The 24,686-nt window shown below is 36.5% G+C and overlaps 1 protein-coding gene across 1 annotated transcript in view; it reads left to right on the plus strand.

Annotated features, from left to right (window-relative positions):
- LOC149547740 (putative protein arginine N-methyltransferase 6) overlaps positions 1–24,686 on the plus strand; it is a 244,732-nt gene that overhangs the window by 107,737 nt on the left and 112,309 nt on the right. The window contains exons 6-9 of the mRNA XM_089791807.1: positions 22,731–22,799; positions 23,029–23,106; positions 24,222–24,300; positions 24,528–24,622. Of these exons, the coding sequence (XP_089647933.1) occupies positions 22,731–22,799; positions 23,029–23,106; positions 24,222–24,300; positions 24,528–24,622 (321 nt within the window). The remainder of the gene's footprint in view (positions 1–22,730; positions 22,800–23,028; positions 23,107–24,221; positions 24,301–24,527; positions 24,623–24,686) is intronic.

The following is a 24,686-nucleotide window of genomic DNA, read 5'->3' on the forward strand; positions in this document are numbered from 1 at the left end:
TTGATTGGTTTCCAAATTTTGACATTTCCAAGTTTGGTACCCTAAAATTTGCAGATGGGTAGAAATCCATAGTTATTCAGTAGAGCTTCTTTTTAATAATATCATCTTTCGGAAAACTATTTTGCTTCCAATTACCTCATTTTTTAAATTAAAATCCCTTTTTCACCATTGAAGATCATTTCAAATTGCTCACTCTATTATTTATATCCTAATTTCTGTTAAGTTATTGATACTAAAATCATTTTCAAAGATAATAAACTAAATAATGATTTCTTTGTGGATTGTAGTAATAAACCAGTTTCAAATCCAGAATTAAATATAAAATTTCTGAATAATGGAGGGTTTGTTTTCAAAGACCAATTGGTTATCTCTAAGATGCCTATAAAATCTTCCCCCACTTTGTCCTCCCCTATGAAGAAAATTCCATTACAGTTGCACTATCCTAAGCTTGTTCAATCTCCTGCCAGGAACAATAGTACAGATGAATCAGTTTGCTTAAGGATGTGAAGAAATAGAATGTATGCTTTTCTTTGATCCCTAGAAAGACTGAGAAACAAGATGAAGTTGAACATGCACCTGAGATTAGATCTTTGTTGATAGAATTTCAAGATACTATTTCAAATAATGTACCTAATGGTTTACCTCCTATGAGAAGTATTAGTCACTGCATGGATTTGATTCCCGAAGCTAGTTTTCCTAACAAAGCACCACATACACTAACACCTATAGAGAATGAAGAATTGAACAGCTAAGTGCAAGAACTGCTTCGGAAAGTTTTGATCAGAGAAAGTTTGAGTCCTTGTGCAATACCTGTTGTATTGGCACTTAAAAAGAATGGATGATGGAGAATGTGCACTGATTCTAGAGTTATAGACATAATAACAGTGAAATATAGGTTTCCTTTGCCTAGAATAGATGACACAATGGATCATTTGAGTGGAGCAAAGTATTTTACCAAAATTGATTTTAAAAGTGGATATTATCAGATTAGAATTAGAAGATGAATGAAAGATTGCTTTTAATACTAATGAGGGATGGTATGAGTGGTTGGTTATGCCTTTTGGTTTAACTACTACACCTAGTATTTTTATGAGATTGATGAATGAAGATTTTAAGATGTCTTTGGGTAAATATGTGATTGTATATCTTGATAACATTCTAATCTACAGTAAGTCTAAACAAGAACACCTAATGCATATCAAACAATTGTTGTAGAGATTGAAAGAAGAAAAGTTGTTGATAAGCTTGAAGAAATGTTCTTTTATAAAGGAGGAGATTGTATGCCTTGGTTTTGTAATCTCTACTGATGAATTGCAGATGAATCCTCAAAAAGTAAAAGCTATTATTGAGTGGCCTACACCTGAAAGTGTTGGAGAAGTTAGATCATTTCATGGATTGGCAAGTTTCTATAGAAAGTTTACCAGAAATTTCAGCTCAGTATGTAATGCTATGATAGAGACAATGAGAGGTGATAAAAGGGAATTTAGATGGACACGTGGAGGAAATAAAAGCTTTGAAACATTGAAACAAATTGCAACAAAATTGCTTGTGCTTGCTTTACATGATTTTACTAAAGTTTTTCAAGTTAATTGTAATGCTAGTGGGAGTGCAATTGGATATGTTTTGAGTCAAGAAGGTAAGCCTATAGATTTTTGCGATGAGAATCGAATGACGCTAAGAGAAAATGTTTAGTCTATGATCAAGAGTTTTATGCAATTAGTCAAGCCTTGAAGAAAAGCAGGCACTACTTGATGCCTAAGGAATTTGTATTGTACACTGATCATAAAGCTTTATAGTATTTGGGAAGTCATAATAAGTTGAATCAGAGACATACAAAATGGGTTGAGTACGTGTGGAATTTTTCTTTTGTATTGATGCATAGGAGTGGATAATCAAACAAGGTAGCAGATTCATTGAGCAGAAGAAGTTTGTTGACAAAGATGAAGGTTGAAGTACTTGGGTTTGCAGATTTGAAGAACTTGTATGAAATTGATCCTGATTTTGCAGAACCTTGGAAATCTTGTAAAAATCACATAACAGATGAGTACGATAAAATGGATTGATTATTTCATTCAGGAAGATATGTTATTCAAAGGAATTCAGTTGTGTATATGATGTAGGAGCATCTTGGGTGTAAGGGCAATCTTGTATCACCCAAAAATATTTCTATTTACAATTTTCTAGTTTTGTGTTTTCAATAAGGGCTATTCATGTGTAGAGTTTCTATTTGAGGAAACTTTTCACTTGAAGGCAACTTTAAAAATATAACGTCATAACACATTATATTATAAAGTACAATGATAATTAAGAGTATTAATAATAACCATTAAACCACAATTTTCCCAATAAATACGACTTCCATAAAAAATATCAAGAGCTTCAACAAACAAACAAACTAGACGTCCACCTTGCTTGAACTGCACATCCAAAAATAGTAACCGTTCGAAAGTGACTTACTAAAATTAGCAAGTCCAAAAATAGCAATATCTGGACAAAGATCCCCAAAACCAAACGTCAACTCAAAAGGGTCGCGATGATGAGCTGACAAAACCGTATTCCGGAAACCTGCTAAATTAGGGACATTACAGTCCTCCCTCCCCAAGATTGCTTGTCCTCGAGCAATCGCAATCCAATGTGTTGTAGAATATCCTCAGGCTCCCAAGTAGCATCCTCCTCTAGTAGGTTCTGCCACTTAACCAACAACTCACAGATAGTCCTTCGTCGCAACTGTCTCTCTCTAGTATCAAGAATCACCTCTGGAATCAATTCCAATCTTCCTTCATCATCCAATGGGGACAATCCAGGTGATGGTATCACATGACTATGCAAGGCTTCTTTAAGGCGAGAGAGATGAAATACATTATGAACCTTGCTATCCTCAGGTAGATGCAACTCATAAGCCACCTCTCCAACATGCCATACAATACGAAAGGGGCCATAATGACTTGGCTTAAGTTTCTCAACACCACTTCTTTTGATTGACTATTGTTGATACGCCTGCAATATCAAGTAGACCATGTCACCAACTTGAAAAGTTCGAGTACTCCTTTGATCAGCATACTACTTTTGCTGATTCTGTGCTCTATACATATTATCTCTTAGGGATCTCACTACATCCTGGCTGTCCTACAACAACTCTTCGACACTTGGTACTCTGCTATCACCACATAACAAGTCTACAAAACTAGGTGGATCATATCCATATAGAGCTTTGAAAGGTGACATTTGTATAGTCATGTGATGAGTGGAATTGTAACAATATTCACATAAGTGAATCCACTTTACCCAAGCCTTCTATTGAGAATAGACAATTCCGCAGATATCCCTCTATCCTCTTATTTACTATTTCCATTTGGCCATCAGTAGCGGATGGTAGTTAGTGTTAGGAGTCAACTCAGCCCCACACAATCTAAAAATCTCCTGCCAAAAATGACTCATAAATCTACTGTCACAGTCACTCACAATGGTTTTAGGTAAACCATGTAACCTGAAGATCTCTCTAAAAAATAATTTAGCCAACTGCACAGCTGAATAGGTAGTGGTAATAGGAAAGAAATGAGCATACTTCGTGAGCCTATCTACCACCACATATATACTATCCCGCCCTTGGGCTTTGGGTAAGCCCACAATGAAGTCCATGGAAATTCCTTCCCACTTCATCTCAGGGATAGGAAGTGGCTGTAATAAACTAGCAGGATATGTGTGTTCGTGTTTGTTCTGCTGACAAATCGAACACTCTCGGACACAGTGATGAACATCATCCTTCAACCCCTTCATGTAAATCTTTCCCAAACTTGTCTTTAAGTCTTGAAAAACTATGGATGACCAGCCATAGGAGAATCATGGAATGCCTGTAAAATAATCTTACGCACAACTGACTCTAGAATCAAATAAATCCTCCCCTTGTAGATAATCAACTCCCCTAAAAGCGAATATCTGTCATCCTGAATACTACCATCCACAATACCTGTTGCCCACTGATCCCTGGCATATTCAGCTATAATTAAATGCCTCCAATCCTCTGAAATAACATAAACTACAAAAAGGTGAGGTCTTTAAAGAGCATCCGCAACTACGTTTTAAGTCCCCTTGATATAGGAAATATCAAAATCATAAGATTGTAGCTTGCTGACTCATTTCTGCTGCCTTTCATTCAAATCCCTTCGTCCCAGGAAATGTCTCAGGCTATTATGATCAATCTTAATGCAAAACTTTCTGCCCACCAAATACTGCCTGAATTTAGCCAAAGCATGCATGATAGCTAACATTTCCTTATCGTAAATGCTGAAAGTTCTCTCAGGACCCCACAATTTCGTGCTCTCAAAAACTATGTGATGTTGATCGTGGGATAAAACGGCACCAATACCCTCTTCGGAAGTGTCACAATGCAAATCGAAGGGCTTGGAAAAATCAGGTAAAGCCAATACTGGACATGAAGTCATAATAGTCTTAAACTTCTCAAAACATTCCTGTGCCTCAGCCGGCCACTAGAAAGCACCCTTACAGGTCAAATCTGTAAGGGGAGCAGTGTGTCATGAGAAACTAGCCACAAACCTCTAGTAAAAAGAACAAAGTCCAATAAACCCTCTCAATTGTGTTAGGGTCTCAGGTGTAGGCCATTGTACAATAGCACAGATCTTATCTGGGTCCATGCGAACTCAATTAGTACTAATGATATGCCCCAAGTAAAGCAACTCTATCATACTGAGAGCACATTTGGACTCCTTGGCATACAAGGAAGCCCTATCTGGAATACCCAAAACTGTATCCAAATGAACAACATGATCGTCCCAAGTCTTGCTATAAATCAGAGTCGTTAAAGAAGACTAGCACAAACCTGCGGAGCTAACTGTGGAACATCCTGTTCATAGTAGACTGAAAGGTGGCAAGAGCATTAGTAAGACCAAAGGGCATGACTAAAAACTCAAAATGCCAACAGTGACACCTAAATGTTGTCTTCTTCATATCCTCTTCTCTAACCCAGATTTGATGATAGCCGGACCTCAAATCAATTTTCGAAAAATACTTCGCCGCGTGCAATTCATCAATGAGCTCATCAATCTATGGAATGGGATACTGGTTTTTAATAGTTCTCTTATTCAACATTGGGTAATCAATACACATCCAGAGGGTGCCATCCTTTGTCTTCACCAAAACAATAGAAGTAGCGAATGGGGACTTACTTTGCCTAATATGTCCTTGATCAAGTAGCTCTTGTATGGTCTTCTCAATCTCATCTTTGAGCCTCTTCGGATGTCGATAAGGAGTAATCATAATAGGCTTAGTGCCCTTGTCCAACTCAATAATATGCTCAATCCCACGATTCGGTGGGCTACCGGGGGGTAAATCATGAAACACTTTAGAGTGTTTAATTCTCAACTACTGGATATCTGGATGATATTCTGTCTCCTCAATATTCTTTTGAGTAGGCATAATCATGCACTCCATTGCCCAATCAATAGTATCCTCATGTTGAACCAAATGCTGCATGCGCCTAAGGGATATGTGCTTCAACTCATCATTACGGATTGCTTAAAGAACCTGGGGCTGCCCGTTTTTAATAAATCTCATTTCCATCTTCTTCTTACTTAAGTAAATATCCTTAAGTCTGTGTGACTAGGCCATACCAAGGACTATATATGTTCCCCCCATGTCTACCACATAAAAATCAGCAGAGAAAGTATATGTAGTAAGTTTCGTAGGAAGATCTGTAATCATCTTGTTACACTTTAAAGTGTAACCATCAGCTACCTGTAGGCCCTCAAAATCCTCAGTCTGCATACCTCTCTTGGTAACCAAACGTGCATCAATAAAATTATGAGCAGCTCCAGTATCAAATAAAGCAACAATACCCTAACCAGCAATGAGCCCACGCATCCTGAAAGCTCTCTCCTTCCTCATATTGGATAAGTAAGCTACCTTGAGGTTGGAGTCATCCTCCTCATGATCTACATCATCACTCCTATGCTGATCCTGATCATAATCCCCATACTGCTCCTGAAAATCAGCACTGCCATCATCATCCTAGAACCACTCCATCATCCTATTTTTACCCTTAGGTTTCATAGGATAGTAATGGTCAACATCATAAGGACCCTTGCAGTACAAACACAACTTCTTCCTCCTCAAATCATTAATGGTTTCCTTGTCCAAAGGTGCTGCAGCAAGACGCTTTCCCTCAGTCTTCTCCTCTCTTCGAAGTGGTGCCCTATCATAGGAAGACATAGCAGGCTTTGGGACAAATTTGCCTCTAAGTTACGAGCTTTTTTCATTGCCTCCTGCAATGAAGGGGGATCTAATGACTTAATCGACCCTCTGAGTGGCTCAGCAAGACCTTCAATGAAGAGCATATCCCTCCTTCGCTCAGATATATTATACACCATCACTGAAAACCTTTGAAACTTACTGATGAATGCCTCCAAACCAGCTGCTTGTCGTAACTAAGACAACTCCCTAAAATATACCTCGGGATCCTTCTTGTCAAAACATTCTATTAGCCTGCCAATAAACTCCTGGTATGATATGATCTGATCATGATTGAGAGATACTAAACCATGATACCACCAATCATGCACAACTCCATCAAGGTTGAGTACAACAAACTTGATGTCGTCCTCTTCAATCATAAGACACAAAGCAAGGTAGGTGTCGAGCTTATGGACCCAAGCTCTAGCAGTCACTCTATTGGTCCCATCAAAATGAGCCAATGTCATGTTACCAGATGCCTGCTGTAGCTCAGTATACCTGGGCTGCTATCTGTCAGTAGCAGGCCTACACCTGTAATGCTTACGCTTTTGTGTTAGATATCTGTCAAAACTCAAGTTATCCTTTAATGCCTGAGGAAGAGCATCCCACTCATGAAAATGAGTCAGTACATTATGAACAAATTGAGCAGCATCAGAAGTAGTGCTAATTGCATCTAATTGAAGTCTTAGAAAAGTGGGTCTCTGTGGCCTATCCTAAGCACCAATATAGCCTATCTTGTCCACCCTGTCATCCATCCTGACATGATCCTTGATCCTGTGCCTGTCATTAGCCCTGGGCCCTGTATCCACACGTGACCTATGGGAACCAATAAAAACATCTCGATCTCTCTCTCTACCTCGATCCTGAGGCAAAGCTAACTGCTGCAAGGTGTTACACAATTGTTGGAGAACACCTATCATCTGGTGTTGCCCGATTGCGATATTTCTAAATGCCTGCAAGGCATCTTTATCAACCTGAGCATTTCTAGTATGTTGCCCAATGCCCCCAGAACCACTCAGACTACCCATCAAGCCAAATTGAATCTCCGGCTCTCCCTCTCCGGGAGGTACATTTTGATCTCGTCGGGTGTAGTGCATACCTGGCACAAACCTTCGACCACCATCCATATCTCAAGATGCAGAATAACAAAAATATGCCTCTGAAAATTCTGAGCCCAATTCTTGTAGGTTGGTAGGAAATTGCTCTGATACCACTGAAAAGAACCTAACTGAGCTCTGTTGTGTTCCCTAAAAATGTAGACTCGATTTTCCCTTTTTTTTCCTTGAAAATGTAGACTCACAAGGGTCCCAATGATGAGCTAACAAAACTGTATTTCGAAAATTTGCTAAATTGGGGACATTACAGAGAGGGAAATATAAAATAATCAGATGGGATCGAATGATAAAAAAAATTGAAGCGACAATTCATTCCAGTGGATTATGAGCTTGATCTACTGAAAAAATGCAAGGATTGAAGCAGGAAGATTTGTTCAAGAGTATACTGAAGAGTTCTACTCAGCTCTCATTAGAAGCGGCCATGCGGAAGCTGATAAGGAAAAAGTTGCCTATTATCTTAATGGGTTGAGGCCAAGCATTCAAGAGGAGCTAAGTTTGGTTCGAATGACTAGTATTGAGGTGTATTGAGGAAAAGCTAAACAAGAAGTTTGATAACAAGAATAGTGGAAGCGGTCATGGTGGAAGATCTGGCAAACAATCTTATGGAGGCCGAAATGATGATAGAAAGAACAAGGACGAGGCCAACAATAGCAGTCAAAACCAGAGGGGAAACAATTCCAATCATTTTCATAATCAGAACAATAGAGATCAGAGAGGAAGAGGAAGAGGGAAAGGATCTGGAAGAGGAGGTTTCTATGGAAAATGTTTCACTGTGGAGAAGAAAGGCATAGATCATTTGAATGTTCCTAGTGCCAAGGAAAGACCGATAAAACAACAAAAGGCCAAGTTAGAGTTGTGCATGTTGATGAAGATGCTAAATCATCACATTCTGAAGATGCTGAAAGAGCAAAGGTCCTAGTTAACAAAAGAGTCTTGTTGAGTGGTGAGAATGAACCTGATTAGAGGAGGTGTTTGTTTTGCACAATGTGCAAATTTGAAGATAAGTGTTGTGATGTAATCATTGATGGTGGAAGTACTAACAATTTGGTGTCAGAAAAGATGGTCACAAAGTTAAAGCTCAAGAGGTGGAAACACCTGTGTCCATATCGTATACCCAGGGTGTTGGATGACCACAAGGTCATGGTCAATGAGCAATGCCTAGTGAAGTACAAGATTGGAAGCTACTAGGATGAGGTACTTTGTCATATCATACCTATGGACATATGTAATGCCCCCCCACTTAGCCAGTCTGGATGTATGTTGTCGTTAGCCCATTCTTGTATGGTCTCGAGGGCTAACCAGGACTTCAAAGGGGATCCTGAGATTATTTGGCCTAGTCAAATTTAATTACAGGCCAAACGGAGTTTGTTTGTTGGGGTTTTGGAAAAACTTACTATTTTTAGTAAGCCAATAGGGAGATGCAGTGACTTCAATTTTCAGTGACAGGATGAGATGTGTTTTGTTGGGCTCTTTCTGATGAGCTATATGTGAGATTCCGAGTTTATTTGGTAGATTATTTTAATGTTTGAAGTTACAACGGTAAAGTGACTATTTAAAATTAAATATTATAATGTTTCATAAAGTCACTTTATAAAAAATCAAGAGTCCCCCTTTTGAGTACATACATGGACTTTGTAAAGGGAAAAAAGAAGTAATATTAAAACTCATGTATTATCCCACATTGGCAAGACGGAAGTGTGGAGCAAGTGAGGAAGGGATTAAAAGAAAGAGGATAGCCCTCATTTATTCAGGCTTGGAAATATCAAAGAAATTGAGAAATTTTCTGGAGATTATGTCTCAATAGTTTGAAAGACGAAATCCCTTCAAGCTGGAAATCTTGACGCCATTGAAAGATATGGTCTTGAGATTCAACAGGGTAGCAGTCTGAAAAAGCAGATACGAAAAAGCAGTTCGAAAAAGCGGAACCGAAAAAGTAGGCCGAAAAAGCGGAACCAAAAAAGTAGGCTGAAAAAGCAGTCCGAAAAAGCAAATCGGAAAAGCAAAGCAGAAAGGACAGCATTGAAGAAAATTATTACAGCCATCTACAACCAGGTTCTTTTATTAGTATTGTTTTTTTAGGATGTTATAAGTTTCAGCTGTAAGTGTGCATTATACTAGCATTATCATTTTGTAATCCATGTAAATGCCAAAAGTCTTGGCCATATTTCATGAGCATTGTATTAGAAATTTCATTTGCAAATTAAGAAGATAATAGTTGCTGTTGTCATTTAAGCAATTCAATATCATTATTTATCAGCTAGTTAGTTTGCACACCAACTGTTTGTAAAAATACCAGTTGGCTGTAGGTGTTCATTTCTCATGCTTAGATCATATATATGCATTGAATATTGTCAAAATTAGTAGCACACTCATGTTAGGCCATTGTGTAGTCCATTTGGAGTCTTCTAGCACAAGATTTTCATTGATGCAAATTGAAAAAGAGTCATTTAAAGCCAGCTGAAATACTATATCAGTCATACGTCCCTTGCATGTGAATTGTTTGATGAAATTCCTTGAGCTTTCATCAGCATTTTTTGAGAGCAGATTTGAGGAGGGTCATTACAGTGGTATCAGAGCTTGCTTGCAAAGTGTTTGACGAAATGTCAAACAACTGAAGTATAAAGATTTTTGGTGTTTGAAGAAGTTATAACCTATTGGGGTTATTACAGTGGTATCAGAGCTTGCTTGCAAAGTGTTTGACGAAATGCCAAACAACTGAAGTATAAAGATTTTTGGTGTTTGAAGAAGTTATAACCTATTGGGGTTATTACAACATATGTCATATGTTGCTGGGTAGGCCATGGTAGTTTGCCAGACATGATGTACATGATGGGCGTGCAAATACGTACACTCTGAAAAAGGATGGAGTGAAACATAAGCTGAAGCCATTGAAGGATACAGATGAAAAGGTATGTAGTACTGCTAGAGTGTGTTTTGTTGATGGAAAGAAGTTCCTAGAGGGTATGAGGCATTAGCATATGTGTTTTGCTATAATTCCAATAGATGGTAAAGAAGTAGAAGAGGTACTTGTAGAAGTTGTAGATTTGTTTGAAGAGTTTCTAGATATTGTCTTAGATAATGTCCCTGATGGAATACCACTACTGTAGAAGATTAGTCACTAGATGGACTTGATTCCAAGGGCCAGTTTGCCAATCAAGTGAGTGTACAAAACAATACCGGTAGAAAGTAAAGAGTTGAACAGACAAGTTCATGGGTTGTTGCAGAAGGGGTTGATTCAAGAGTTTGAGTTTGTGTTATACCAACAGTATTAGCACCTAAGAAGAATGGAGAATGGAGGATGTGTATAGATTCTTGAGCTATCAACAAGATCACAATCAAGTAGAAACTTGTATTCTCGCGGATGGAATGATATAATGGACTATTTGAGTGGAGTTGCGTATTTCACAAAGATAGATCTGAAGAGTGGGTACCATTAGATTCACATTGAAGAAGGAGGTGAGTGGAAGACTGCCTTCAAGACAAGGGAAGGATTATATAAGTGGTTAGTCATGCCTTTTGGGCTAACCAATCCACCAAGCACTGTCATGAGGCTCATGAATGAGGTACTAAAGGAGTTTCTAGCAAAGTTTGTCATTGTTTACCTAGATGATATTTTGATCTTCAATAAGATATTGGAGGAGCATTTCATGCATATTCGTAAGGTGTTTTATAAGTTGAGGGAGGAAAAGTTGTTGATAAATTTGAAGAAGTGTAGTTTTGTGAAGGAGTTGGTGTACTTGGGATTTGTAGTATCAATTGAAGGTCTGAAAATGAAATGTGAGAAAGTGAAGGCTATCGTCGAATGGCCTACTCCAAGGAGCGCAAAAAAGGGAAGATCTTTTCATGGACTGGCTGGTTTTACCAAAAGTTTATTAGAGGTTTTAGCAGTATTTGTGAACCCTTGATTGAAACAATAAGAGGGAATAAGAAAAAATTTAAGTGGACTATAGGAGCAGATAAAAGTTTTAATCTGTTGAAACAGAAAGTTATAGAGCAACCTGTTATAGCACTTCCAAATTTTAATAAGGTGTTTCAAGTAGACTGTGATGCTAGTGGTACAAGAAGAGGAGTTGTTTTGAGCCAAGAAGGTAGACTTGTTGCTTATTTCAATGAGAAATTGAATGATGCCAAAAGAAAGTATTCTGTTTATGATTAGGAATTTTATGCTCAAGAATTTGATGTTATAGTTTAGGCATTGAAGTGGAGACACTACCTTCCTGTAATGTTCCTATTTAGTAAATTGATTCAACTTGATGTGTACATAAAAGCTTGTTAGAAAACACAACAATAATAATAGTATTTATCTGCCCTCTAAGTTAACCCCAATCTTAAAGATGTCTCCAAGTTGGGCTTCCTAGCTCATTGTTACCTCGCCGTCTTCTAGGGAGCGCACCCCTTAAGATTCTTCTTGGATGGGCATCCTCTATCCAAGGCTACTTACATATGCATATGTTGACACATCAAAATATTTTGGCATGTCGATTATCGGCCATGGCAGACAATGGAGATCTAAAATATCTCACATGCTCCATGCTTCAATATCGACACTTAGCCATGGCCACAATGGAGATCTTAATATCTCCATTCTCCATGCTTTGAGTTCACATTGAATCTTGGCCATGGCAGACAATAGTGATCTTAATATCTCCATGCTCCATGCTTCGAGTTCACCTTAGTATCATGGTGCTAACCCATAGGTTAACACGATATTTTCTTATAAGTAATTCATTCACAATTAAAAACTTTCCTTGCATATACGTTTTCCATAAGCTTAAGTTTGAATTTCCATGTATAAACTCAAATTATTTTTGAACCTCGTGTATAAACTCAAATTCTTAACATCATTTTTATTAAAATTACTAACCACTTAAATCGAATTGCATTTACCTCCTCAATGGTCCACTCTCTACATGGTATGATGTGGTAGTTTACTGCTGTTGTACTCCTTCTGTGCAAGGTCCTAAACAATCCCGTACTTCTTGGTACCTCTTTGTGGATTCCAGTCTTACGTGATGCGAACGGATGGTGATGACGTGGCTCTACATCGCTGCTTTCCTCTTTACCGATGCCCTTTTTCTTTCGCTGCATACCCATGATGTTATATGGGTGTGAGGAGTCATGACCTGATTTTGGTCCTTTTCCTTTAGGTGAGTCCCCTCTCATATGCGATGACACTTTAATTATTTAATTAATGAACATTGTTATTATATCACATTTTAATTATTTAATTAATGAACATTGTTATTATTCACTTCTAACAATATTGATTTATAATTGTTTATTATTTAAATTTATAATTGATTTAGATTTTTAATTTGAGCAACTTATATACATGAGTAATTTATTGCCTTAATAATAAGAATTAATCTTTAATTTAATCTTTCTTGATTGTATTTACATAATATTTGTTTTAACTAGGGTCCGTTGCAGTCCTTCCGTCCTAAATTTGCTTGTCCTCAAGCAATTTTAAAACTTCTTCCTTCTAAGTGGGATCTGTATTTGGTAGATTTCTCCATTTAATCAAGAACTTGGTGATGGTTCTATTCCTTAGTTTGTGCTCTCATGTTTCCAAGATACATTATGGTATTAATGTAAGTTGTCCTTCATTTAGGGGAGACTAATGTGTTGTCCCAAAACTTTCTTTAGTCGTGAAACATGAAATATATTATGAATTTATAATCTCTAGGAAGTTCAAGCTCGTGGGCTACTTCTCCCACTCTTCTTATAACTTTATAAGGTACATAGAATCGAGGTTTGAGTTTTTCCATCCCGTTTCTCTTGATTGAGGATTGCTTGTATGGTTGTAGTCGTAAGAATACCAAATCTCTAATCACGAAGGATCTTTCTAATCACGAAGGATCTTTCGACACGCCTTTTATCTGCGTACATTTTTTGTTGATTCTGAGCGTGTTGTTAATTTCCTTTGAGAGTTTTAATAATGTCAACACTCTGCTTTATGAAATCTTGCGCTCATGGAACTTGACTTTCTTGGGCTATTGATTCTCCAAATGATGTAGCATCGTAACCATATAATGTTTTAAATGTGCTCATTCCAATCGACATATGATGAGTTGTATTGTAGCAATATTCACCTAGGTGTAACCATTTGATCCATGTGTTTTGTTGTTCTATAACATAATTCCTCAAGTATCCTTCTAACCATTTGTTGACAACCTTAGTTTGTCCGTTAGTCTGTGGATGATAACTAGTGCTTGGGGTTAGTGTTGTCCCTGCAAGACAGAAGAGTTCTTGCCAAAATTTACTAAGCAATTTACTATCTCTGTCACTAATATTATTTTGAAGAAGTCTATGGAGTCTAAAAACTTCTTTGAAAAACAATTCGGCTACTTGATGTGCTTTGTATTTTGTAGAGGTAGCGAAGAAATGAGCAGTTTTGATAAGCCTATCAACCACCACAAAAATGCTATCCTTCCCTTGTACCTTTGGGAATCGTGTTATGAAATCCATGGATATGCTCTCCCATTTCTGATCTGGAATTGGCAAGGGCTGTAGTAATCTTGTTGGGTGTGTTAATTCAGCTTTGTTTCCTTGACATGTTATGCATTCTTGTACATGTCTTCGTACATCTCTCTTCAAACCTTTCCAAGAGTATTTTTCTCTAATATGTTTGTATGTATTATAGTACCCTTGATGACTTGCTAGAGGGCTGTCATGGTATTCTCTAAGAATTTTTTCCTTTATTTTTGATTGAGGGATTAGTTATACTCGTCCTTTGTAAAGGATAATGTCATTACAAATTTTGAAGTCTTCATTGGAAAAATTTCCTTCTAATATATCTTGTGTTTGAGAGTTTTTCGCATATTCTGATAAGATTTCCCATTTCCAATCTTGTGAGATATTAGTCACGCTATTGATGTGTGGGCATCGAGAAAGTGCATCAGCGACTCCATTATTAATTCCTTTTACATGTTCAATATCAAAATTGTAAGCTTGAATCTTACTTACCAACTTTTGTTGCTTGTCATTAAGATCTTTTGGGTTTAAAAGAGAAACGTGAGCTATTATGATCTGTTTTAACAATGAATCTTCCTGTCGAAATTTGGCTAAAGCATGCATTATGGCTAACATTTCTTTATCATATATAGGATAGAGCTTCTCTGAATTAGTGAGCTTATGACTTTCAAAGGCTATTGGTCTCTTCTTTTGCATGAGGACTACTCCTATTACTTCCCTTGATGCATCACATTGTAATTCAAAGGGTCTGGTGAAATCTGGGAATGGCGAATATTGGACAAAAACTCATGATTTCCTTACGTTTATCCAAACCTTGTTGCGCTTCCTCATTCCACATGAAAGCTCCCTTTTTTGTTAGCTTTGTAAGGGGGGATGCTAGTTTGGAAAAACCTTTTATGAATCATCTATAGTAACTACTCAGACCTACAAATCCTCTGAGTTGGATTAGGGTTTTGGACCTTGACCAATCTCTATTGGCACTGATTTTTTCTTGATCTACGCTTACACCTTTGATACTGATTTTGTGTCCTAAATTGAAATATCCTGAACTGGATATTTGCTGATTTCTTTCCTAGATAACATTCAGAACACAAATATGTGAAGTTGCATAGTAACAGTCGGTAATATAAATACTAGAGAACATCCCCAATAGTCGTATTATCCAGTTATTTCCTCCAAAACGAATATTTAGAACTTAAACCATAGGCAAATGTATTAGGGACCTAACTTTTGGTACTCTGTGGCTTTTGAAACCATGATTGAATAATCTCCTTTCTCCAGACCATTTTCTTCACGGAAAACCCAGAGACAGCTCCACCAATTGTCAAATCTAAAAAGTCCTCTTGCTCTAGAATTCATAGACAATTTACCATTGTTTGTCTATCAATGGAAATCAATACCGTATCATCCGGCAATACAATCTGCTTGGTGTTCAGGTTGTAATGATTTATGCATTCATAGATCAATTCCAGAGCTTGGACTGCCATTGGGAAACCAGCTGCCTCAACTAGCCCACATCCTCGAAGCTTCTCAGTTAAGGGATGAATTGGCTCCAATCTTACTCTCTTCTGAAAGTCTTGCATATCATAGAAACGGAGAGAGGTGTTTGTGAAATTCTGCAATGCAAACTTGATTCCATTCAGCCCATCAAAACTTGCAAATTTGGTTGCCATTCTGTTCAGAGATGAATTTTGAATGTAGGAAGCAAAAGGAATAACAAATGCACAAACACTAGCTTTTGAAAAAGTTGTGCAATTTTAACAGAATAATAGTTCAAGAAAGAGCAGTAGTTTTTGTAACTGTTCATGTTTCCATCTATATAGGAACTTCAATTCATCCGTTAATCTCTAGAATTCGCGGCACACGAATGAATTAAAGGAGCGATCCATTGAAATAGTAAATGCAAGGTTTTTACGGGCATCTCGGTGTCTTTTCACTGTTCCGTTGGTCCAACGGTAACTTTTTATCCTCTCATATTTACTTTCCCATTTCCCATTAAGTTTTGGGAAGTTATGAATAGAGTATCCGTAAGGAAATATCCGCCAAATTGGATTCTGCTTAATAGATGTTTCCTGCAATAGTTAGATTGTTTCCATTATCATCTCAAGATGTTTCGTGTACCATTTGTTGGTCCCATCCGCTTACATGCTTGATTTTCTTTAAATTGCGGAAAATTGTCCTCATGGGTTGAAAACCCACCGAGGAGAAGACAATTTTCATTTCTTTGCTCAAGCTTTCCTTTTAACTTTTCTTTTTGAATTATTCCTTCCCTTGGGTTTGGAGATATCCATAAGGAGTGCGAAGCTTCATTAGGGACCCACCTTTCGTTTCCTTTCCTTTAGAATTAACTTTTGTGGAGAACAGACTTCATGGGTTGAAAACCCGCCGAGGAGAAGTCAATTTTGAGTTTTCCGCCTAGGATGATATTGAGAACTGTGATGAATCTTTAATACTTCCTGAGGTAGATAATCATAAAGGAAACAAGAATTTATCATAAGGTACCTCATCATCTTTTTATTGTGGCTCGCATGTATCATTTGGTGCTCTTCGTGGGAAATCACCTTCATGGGTTGAAAACCCGCCGAGGAGAAGGCGAAGTCCAAATTTCTGCAAGCTTCTCTTTTCATGGAGAAAATGATAGGCCGCAAGCAGATATAACTCTTGTGAATGATCTTTGCATGTTTCGTGAATCTCCATCAGATTAGGTACTAAACTACCCACAAAAACTCACAACACAAAAGGAAAACCACCCGGCTATGAAATGTGGGGAAGGGGAAGATGAAAAATCCGATGAAGACTCCTTCCACCTAAGGGGGCTTGGACTTTGACTTAGACATATCTAGGACTTTACTAGACACAAAGTTTCTACTTTGCAAATTGGTTAGAGAATGAAAAGTAGGGCAATAGTGTTCATAATATTCGAGACTATGCACTGCAAATGAATGATGACTGTCGTGATTGCATGAAACGGTTGTAAGAGATGATAATAAAGTGGAAATCTTTAGAAGCATAGGAATGACAGTTGTAAGAGTAACTCCCCCAGTAACGGCTACACTAGGATTGTCGTTTGTCTTCCCTTTGGTCTTTACAGCCAACAGTGAATCATTAGCCTTAATTTTCCTTGACCACGTGTTGCCGAGTTCTTGCTACCCGATATACTTTGCTAGTTGAGTAGACTCCACTCCAGATTGCCAGAAATACTACTGCATCAATTTCCGGAATGAAATCCTATGTTGCCCACTGAGTCATTTCCATAGCTCGGTAACCTCCACTAGCTTTAGCCAATATAGCTTTCATGGTTATAATGCTTTCATCCTTCACACATCCCCAAGTGCGTTACAAGCAATGCCAGATATGGTATTCAAGTAATACTGCCCAAAAGAGGATAATTTCACTCCTAATTGTGACATAATTAAAACACCACGGGTAAGAAATATGGCATCTAAAGTCATGAAACAGTTGCTTCAATGCAAAAATGCATCTACACCCAAACCAATGATATGGTGGCGTCCAGATATAGGAACTCAATGCCCATGTTGTGGTTACTAAAACACCCCAGACAGGGATTAGCGTTTCATGAACTAGAAACCACAGTCGCTCAAATAACAAAGCCAAAGGTGTCCTGATCTGCAGATATAATTTGTGGTCAAATAATAGAGATTAATTACCAAATTCCTCCAACACACAGTATCCTTGAGAAAATCCAACAATCAAGGCGTTGAAGCCGATGTATTTCCAACAACCAAACATAAAATTATCGTTGATGGAAAATTGCACAACTCATCAATTGATTCAAAATTTGCAAGTACAAAACTTTTGACTTTTGCAGAAGACCCTGTAAGCACAGGTTATCAGCCCTACCTTCTTGTGCCCCGATACTGAATAAAAGAACCTCTAATTCTTATCAATATTGTGAATATGGAGTCGTCTGAAACAATCTTTCCTCTTGAATCGAACTTAGATACACAAATTTGACCCTTCATAAAATTGTCTCTGTTATAACTTTACAGACTAGCAGGAAAAACCAGCTTTGATACCACTGAAATATCCCGAACCAGATATTTTCTGATTTCTTTCCCAGATAACATTCAGAACACACATATGTGAAGTTGCATAGTAACAACCGGTAATATAAATACTAGGAAACATCCCCAATAATCGTATTATCTAGTTATTTCCTCCAAAACCAATATTTAGAACTTAAACCATAGGTAGATGTACTATGAACAGTAATAGATAAACAACAGATCTTCCAATAGATATAAACCCATCTTTTCAAAATAATGTTTAGGAATTCAAGCATATAACAATGCGAACAAACCAATAATATTAAGCCCAACAAACTCTTTAACTTCTTAAAATACGTTATCGCATTATACAACAGCAATACAGTAACCAGCATTAATGAATCCAATCTTAAATACATATTAACAGTCAGATTGGAATACTCGAATAAGAACCTGTAAGCGCATGTGAAACACCTAAACTGATGTCTCCCCGAACAATGGGTTTGTGTCCATTGTCTGCCAACGCGAGGGGCTATGTCCTCAAACTAGCTGAAAGCTGAAGCTTTCTGAATAACTCTCACAAGAGAGAAAACTAGAAATGAATCATAAACAAGCATGCCCAAGAATGAGCCTCTTTCCCTTTTTAATACACGAACTAAGACTCTTTGACTCCCCTCTGGCTTTCGTCCTATTCCTTTGTGACTCTTCCACTTTCCTCTGGCATTTTGTCTTATTCCTCCTTGACTTTTGCCCTCTTTATAACATTAAGTTGACCTATTTATAATTTGAGTCTACGCTCTCCTTGTCAATTTTAACATTATATATAAAAGACTTCATATTTCTATTGCCCCAAAAAGGGGACATTACATAAATATAGGATTTCTTCTAGTCCAAATTCACATCTTGAAAACTTACCATATAGAGATTCTTCTTCTAAAATCTTCAAAACTTCCTCAATGTGGCCAAGGTTTTCCTCCCAAGTTTTACTGTAGATGAGTATATTGTCAAAAAATATGAGTAAAAATTTTCTCAACCGTTGTCTAAAAATGTGATTCATACAGGAATGGAAAGTTGTTGGGGCCTAGGTGAGTCCAAAGGGAAGGACGAGAAATTCAAAGTGTCCATAATGGCATCTTAAAGCTATCTTGGGTATATCTTCTTCCCTCATTCTTATTTGATGATAACTAGAACGTAGATCAATTTTTGAAAAATAACATGCGCCATGTAATTCATCCATTAATTCATCAATTCTAGGAATAGGATACCCATTTTTAATTGTTTTTTGGTTGAAAGTATGGTAATCGATGTACATCCTCATAGTACCATCTTTCTTTTTCACTAATACCACTGTAGACGCAAAGGGGCTACTGCTTGGTTGGATATGTCCCATGTCCAAGAGTTCTTTAATTGTCTTTTCTATTTCTTCCTTGTATTTTTAAGGGTGTCTGTAGGGTGTAGTTATTACTGGTTTTGCCCAATCTTCTAGTTCTATGGGATGTTCAAAAACCCTTCTGGGAGGAATCCCTGGAGGGATTTCTTCAAAAACCTTTTGATATTTATTCAGTATAGGTTGGATATCTATATGGATGATTTTTCCATGGACAGCTGACTTATCTAGTATCATGCATTGTGCCATCCATTCGCCTTCGTTGTGGCTGAGTATTTTTTGCCATTTTTTTGCAAGTGACTATTTTTGGGGAGCCATCAGGTAATCCTTTTAGTGTAATTTCCTTTCCATCATGATTGGAATAGATTTCTGAGTTAGCACCATTCATAATAAATTTTCCTAATGAATTTATCCAAGGCATTCCTAGGATAACATCGTTCTGAATATTTGCCACATAAAAGTTTCTTTTAATAGTGTGCCCTCCCAGGGTGACCTCAAGGTTAGGTACAATTTTGGTACATCATTCGATAGTTCCATTCCCAAAAGCTACCTTAAATCCATTGAATTCTTTTGTTTGTAATTTCCTTCTAGATATAATGTGTTTGCTAATGAAATCATGGGAGGCCCCTATGTCCACTAAAGCAATTATTCTTTGTCCTTTTATGTTGCCTTTGATTCGAAATGTTCTATTCTCATTCCCTTCTGAGATGACTGCTAATATTCCTTATTCGCTCTCATCAGTCTGTATTTTTTTGTTAGACTTCTCATCTTTTCATATTTCATCTATTAGTTTCAAACGCCCTCTTTTACAACGATGATCACGATCCCATGGTTCTTTACATTTGAAGCAAAGATTTTTCTGGCGTAATTCTTCTCTTTTCTGGCACTGGTGTTCTCTGCTCCAAGGTTTATTACAAATAAAGCACAACCTTTCTCTCTTATCTCTCCTAGGTCCATAATTTTGATAGGGTGATTTTGGTGGGAAACTCTTAGGTCTTTCCTTGGGTGTATTGGATTCAATTTTCTTTGCTTTCCGAATAGCCTCTTCAAGGGATTGAGGTTCAAAAGGTTTTACTTGGGTTTTAATGGATTGTTTTAGTCCTTCTATGAATATGTATGTGAGTTGTCCTTGAGATAAGTTAGGGACCATTATGTTTAGGTCTTGAAATTTATTAGCAAATTCTTCAATTGTCCCAGTTTGTTTGAGATGGGTAAGTTCCTTTCCCTTATGTTTAGGTCTTGAAACTTATTAGCAAGTTATGTTTGGTCTTGAAACAGACCATTCCACCTATCTACCAGTCCTAGAAGCGTCAGCAGTGCAGTTTTGGAGCAATATTAAAATTTGTCAGTGTAACACACTTGCATATTGAATCAAATCTGCAATTACTAGCCTGGTATGATTTTCTTGTAGTGTTTGTGGCACTGGCAATCAATAAACATATAATTAGTTTTAGATTTGTGTATTTTCCAGTTGCAAATTTTTGTTCAGATTGCTTCATTATTCCTTGCATTTAAATTTGTCAAATAATCCCAATAAATTGAAAACAATAAAAAAATACTAAAAAATCAGAATATAGAAAAAAATAAAACAACCCCCATTTCTCTGGTCAAAGAAAGCTTTGCAGACCAAGCTCAGCATCTTCAGTAAAGATCCCAGTTGGCATCTGTGAATATCTAATTCAAACTTGCCTGGAAAATGCAACATTGAAAATTTGAAATAGCTTGAGATGTTTATGATATTTGAAAATGGACACCAAATCCAAAAATCCAAGCAATGATAAAAGAGATTAAATCAATACAGTTTCCCACCTTAAGTACTCCCAAATTGCTGAACAAAACACTAAAACGCTAACTGACCAGCTCTAGTAAGCTCATGGCTATCCTTGGCAATGTACAACCGTCCTTGAGGAAGGTAAGACCAGCAAAAAGAAATGAAGGCACAAGATGTCCTCATCTCACCCTTCTCCAATGTTATCTGCAATAAACCTTTGACACTTCTAAAATGGAACTCCAGAAATATGCTCAAATACAACCTTTGAGATAGAATCACCGAAATATTCTCAAGATTGTGTCTCCCAATGATGTGGAGAATGTTACCTGCAAGGGTTTTCGTCTTCGCAAATATGAGAAGAACAATCTCCTCTAGAATAGGAAGTAATATCCAAAATGTCATTTGTATAAGATAAATGAGCTCCGACTTCTTAAATTTTCCCAAAAGGGTCAAAACGTCTCTTGGATAGTCTTTTTCAAGATATTAAAATAAAATCAAGGACTTAATGTCTATTTAAATCTTCAAATGGCTCTGTCTATTAAATATTCGATTTGCACTTTAATCTTGGTTCAGAAAGTGTCTTTATTTTAGAGTATACTAATTAATGATAAATTTAAATATTTACTTTATAAAGTATTATTGTTATTTAAAATGAAAATGTTGGACTATACAAAATACTGGGCCAATGACATTAATTGCTCCCACCAACATGTCTATAAATATAAACACTGACAACTAGCTATGAAGCCTGAAACCAACTTATAAAAAATCCTATGTGAAATTCATGGGAAATAACACCAGAAAAGGGCATTATGCTCAGCTATCAAAATCCAAATAATCATCTAATAGAGCCATGCCACTAGACCAACTGCCACTGAAGTCCCCTAACTTTAATTCATTAGCCTCTAGGAACTCACTGGATAGGCTAAAAGTCCACCATATTGAACAGGCTAGGAAGGGAACGTTACATTTTCTAAGGTTGCCTAATTGGAGACATTAAAAAATTAATTAGAGGAAATCAATTATAATATTTACAAAGGAGACAAGGAAGAACAACAATGGTTTAGCTGGGATTACCAATACAGTAGAAACTCACTATTGCACTATTGAGTAAATTTAAAAATAATGGATCTTGGTTGGTTCTCTTTGCAATCTTGACTCATTTAGGATGTTACTTTAGAGTCATAGATACAATGTGAAGGGGGCTGTGATGGTTGGCTTCAGTGATCAAATTGCTTCTGACCTTAGTGATAGAGATAATATTTTACTGGAACTCAAGGAGATCAGGGCATAGACATATAATGAAATTCTTTTATTCATTATTTTGTTTACATTACAATTGTTTGTGTCGCAATAGCATGTCGTTTCATCTAAGTTTTGATAAACTTCGCTTTTGGGAAATGATTCGGGGAAGATCACATTATCAACATCAAGATATTATTTTGGATGTAACTTTTCAGCTTAATTGAGTGCTTAATTATTTTAAAATGTTTAATAATCTTAATGCCTGTTGATTTCTGTTTCTAACAAAGGCTATTAGATTTTGTACCAATGGTATATTCATTTGTACATGGATTTTCCAACAGCCTTTATTAATATAGGATAAAGTCATAATCTACTAAATTCGTAAGCAATTCTGTCATGAAGAAATTGAAGGAGACATGGAATGGTGTGATATTCTGAAGTTACCTTTAAATGGAATTGTTAACGAAATGTATCTCTTTTTGTAGGAAGTTGATATTGATGAAAAAGTCGATGTCATTGTTTCTGAGTGGATGGGCTATATGCTTCTCTATGAGGTGAAATTTGCTAAGTAGATCATCCTTTCGATTCAAATATCTATTGTATCAGAAAACCAAATAGTATGTTAGATTTTGTGAGAAATTGGAATCAGTTAATTCTGGGATATTGTAGTACATTTTGCCTGGACATTTCTGCATTGCTATAATATTTCCCATCTTATCCTCTACATTTATTTTGGCTCTAAATTTTCTTTACAGTATATAATTCTGATGTATTGTATTGCAGAGCATGCTCTCTACTGTGATTAGTGCAAGGGATCGTTGGCTTAAACCTGGAGGATTAATTCTTCCTTCCCATGCAACGGTACTTTCAACACAGGAATTGTTTGATCACCAACAACAATGTAGTTATTTAAGCATTAATGTGTACAGACATTGTTTCTGGTAAAATGTATAAAACACAATTTACTTGTCTGAGACAAGTCATCACCATGTAAAAATTATAATTGGATGCTTTGGTCTATGCACAGTACACATGAAAATAACCACAACATTTGTTGTGACATCTTCATTTCTGTTGACATAGAAGTGGTTATGAGAATGTCTAGAGAACTGGTTGATTTCTACTCTTAGTTTCCTATTTCCGCCTTCCTTTCTTTTATAACAATAAAAAGCAATTTGTTTTAATAAAGTGGCATCTAACTAGGTTTTGTATACTGTAAAAAAATTTAACCACCATTTATTGGACCCCTCAAGGAAAATCCAAGTTGTGTAACACAAATTATTTTTCTTGCATAGATAATCTCATATTAATACAAATCAACTCACATTTTGCTAAATAATGAATAAAAGTATATGACTGTCACATACCATAGTTCTTTATTAAAGAGGTAATACATATAAGTCTGACTGAGTTAATCAGTTCTGCAAATCCTTACTATTTGGGTTAGAACAGGACCGGTTTGTTTTATTTATTTTTCTTTTACTAAGCTATCATTTCTGTGTGGAATGAATTTTTTATTTTCTGACATGTTTTCACTCTTTTTATGTTGTTAATGGATATATTGTAGTTTTTGAATCTTTATATAATCTAGGCATCCATGATTTATTTGTATATTAGCTATTTTCTGTTCTGCTGCTCTAGATAAATAAAATAAGATCTACAGTTCTTGAATAAATTATTTGTTTACTTGTATTTATTTTGGAACCTTTGGTTCTTTGAGATTATTCTTTGGGGGCTGGGATGACTGTTGGGAAAATGTTACCCAGGAAAGTTTTTTTTATATTCAATATACAAAGACATTAGAGAAAAATATGAACACTTTGGAAGACATATTAGTGGTCATATTTCACATGCAATTTGCATGATTAATCTTATGTTTGTCTTTCTCATATCTACATTTTGTGTTGAGATATGAAAGACATATGTTTGTGGGGTTTCTGTTTGTGTTTATTTGACACTTTATTGGTTCCATGCAGTTGTATTTAGCTCCAATTACACATCCAGAGAGATACAGTGACAGTATTGATTTCTGGAATGATGTCTATGGGATTGACAGTGAGAACTTTAATATACTCGAATTTTTCTGGAACTTTGCACTGTTTATGCATATTTCTAGACTTTGGGGAGAAATAGAGCATTTTTTCTTTATTGTCACACAGTAGTATGTTTCCAATGTGTCAAATAAGTGTCCTTTCATGCTTTGCCTAGCATGCTGATTTATATTTTCTTCTGACATAAGTAGTGGCTCTTTAGTCTCTGATAATTTTTATTTCTTTTTACAGTGTCTCCTATGCTACCTTTGGCAAAGCAATGTGCATTTGAAGAACCATTAGTTGAAGTAATAACAGGGGAGAATGTCTTGTCATGGCCAACTGTGGTAAAATTCTTTCTTTAAAATTGTATTTGGTCATAAAATAGAGGAAGATGATCTGAAAAGCTCT

The sequence above is a fragment of the Cupressus sempervirens genome, chromosome 7 (genome assembly GCF_028749045.1).
Source record: "Cupressus sempervirens isolate cs-2001-9-10 chromosome 7, ASM2874904v1, whole genome shotgun sequence".
Taxonomy (NCBI): Eukaryota; Viridiplantae; Streptophyta; class Pinopsida; order Cupressales; family Cupressaceae; genus Cupressus; species Cupressus sempervirens.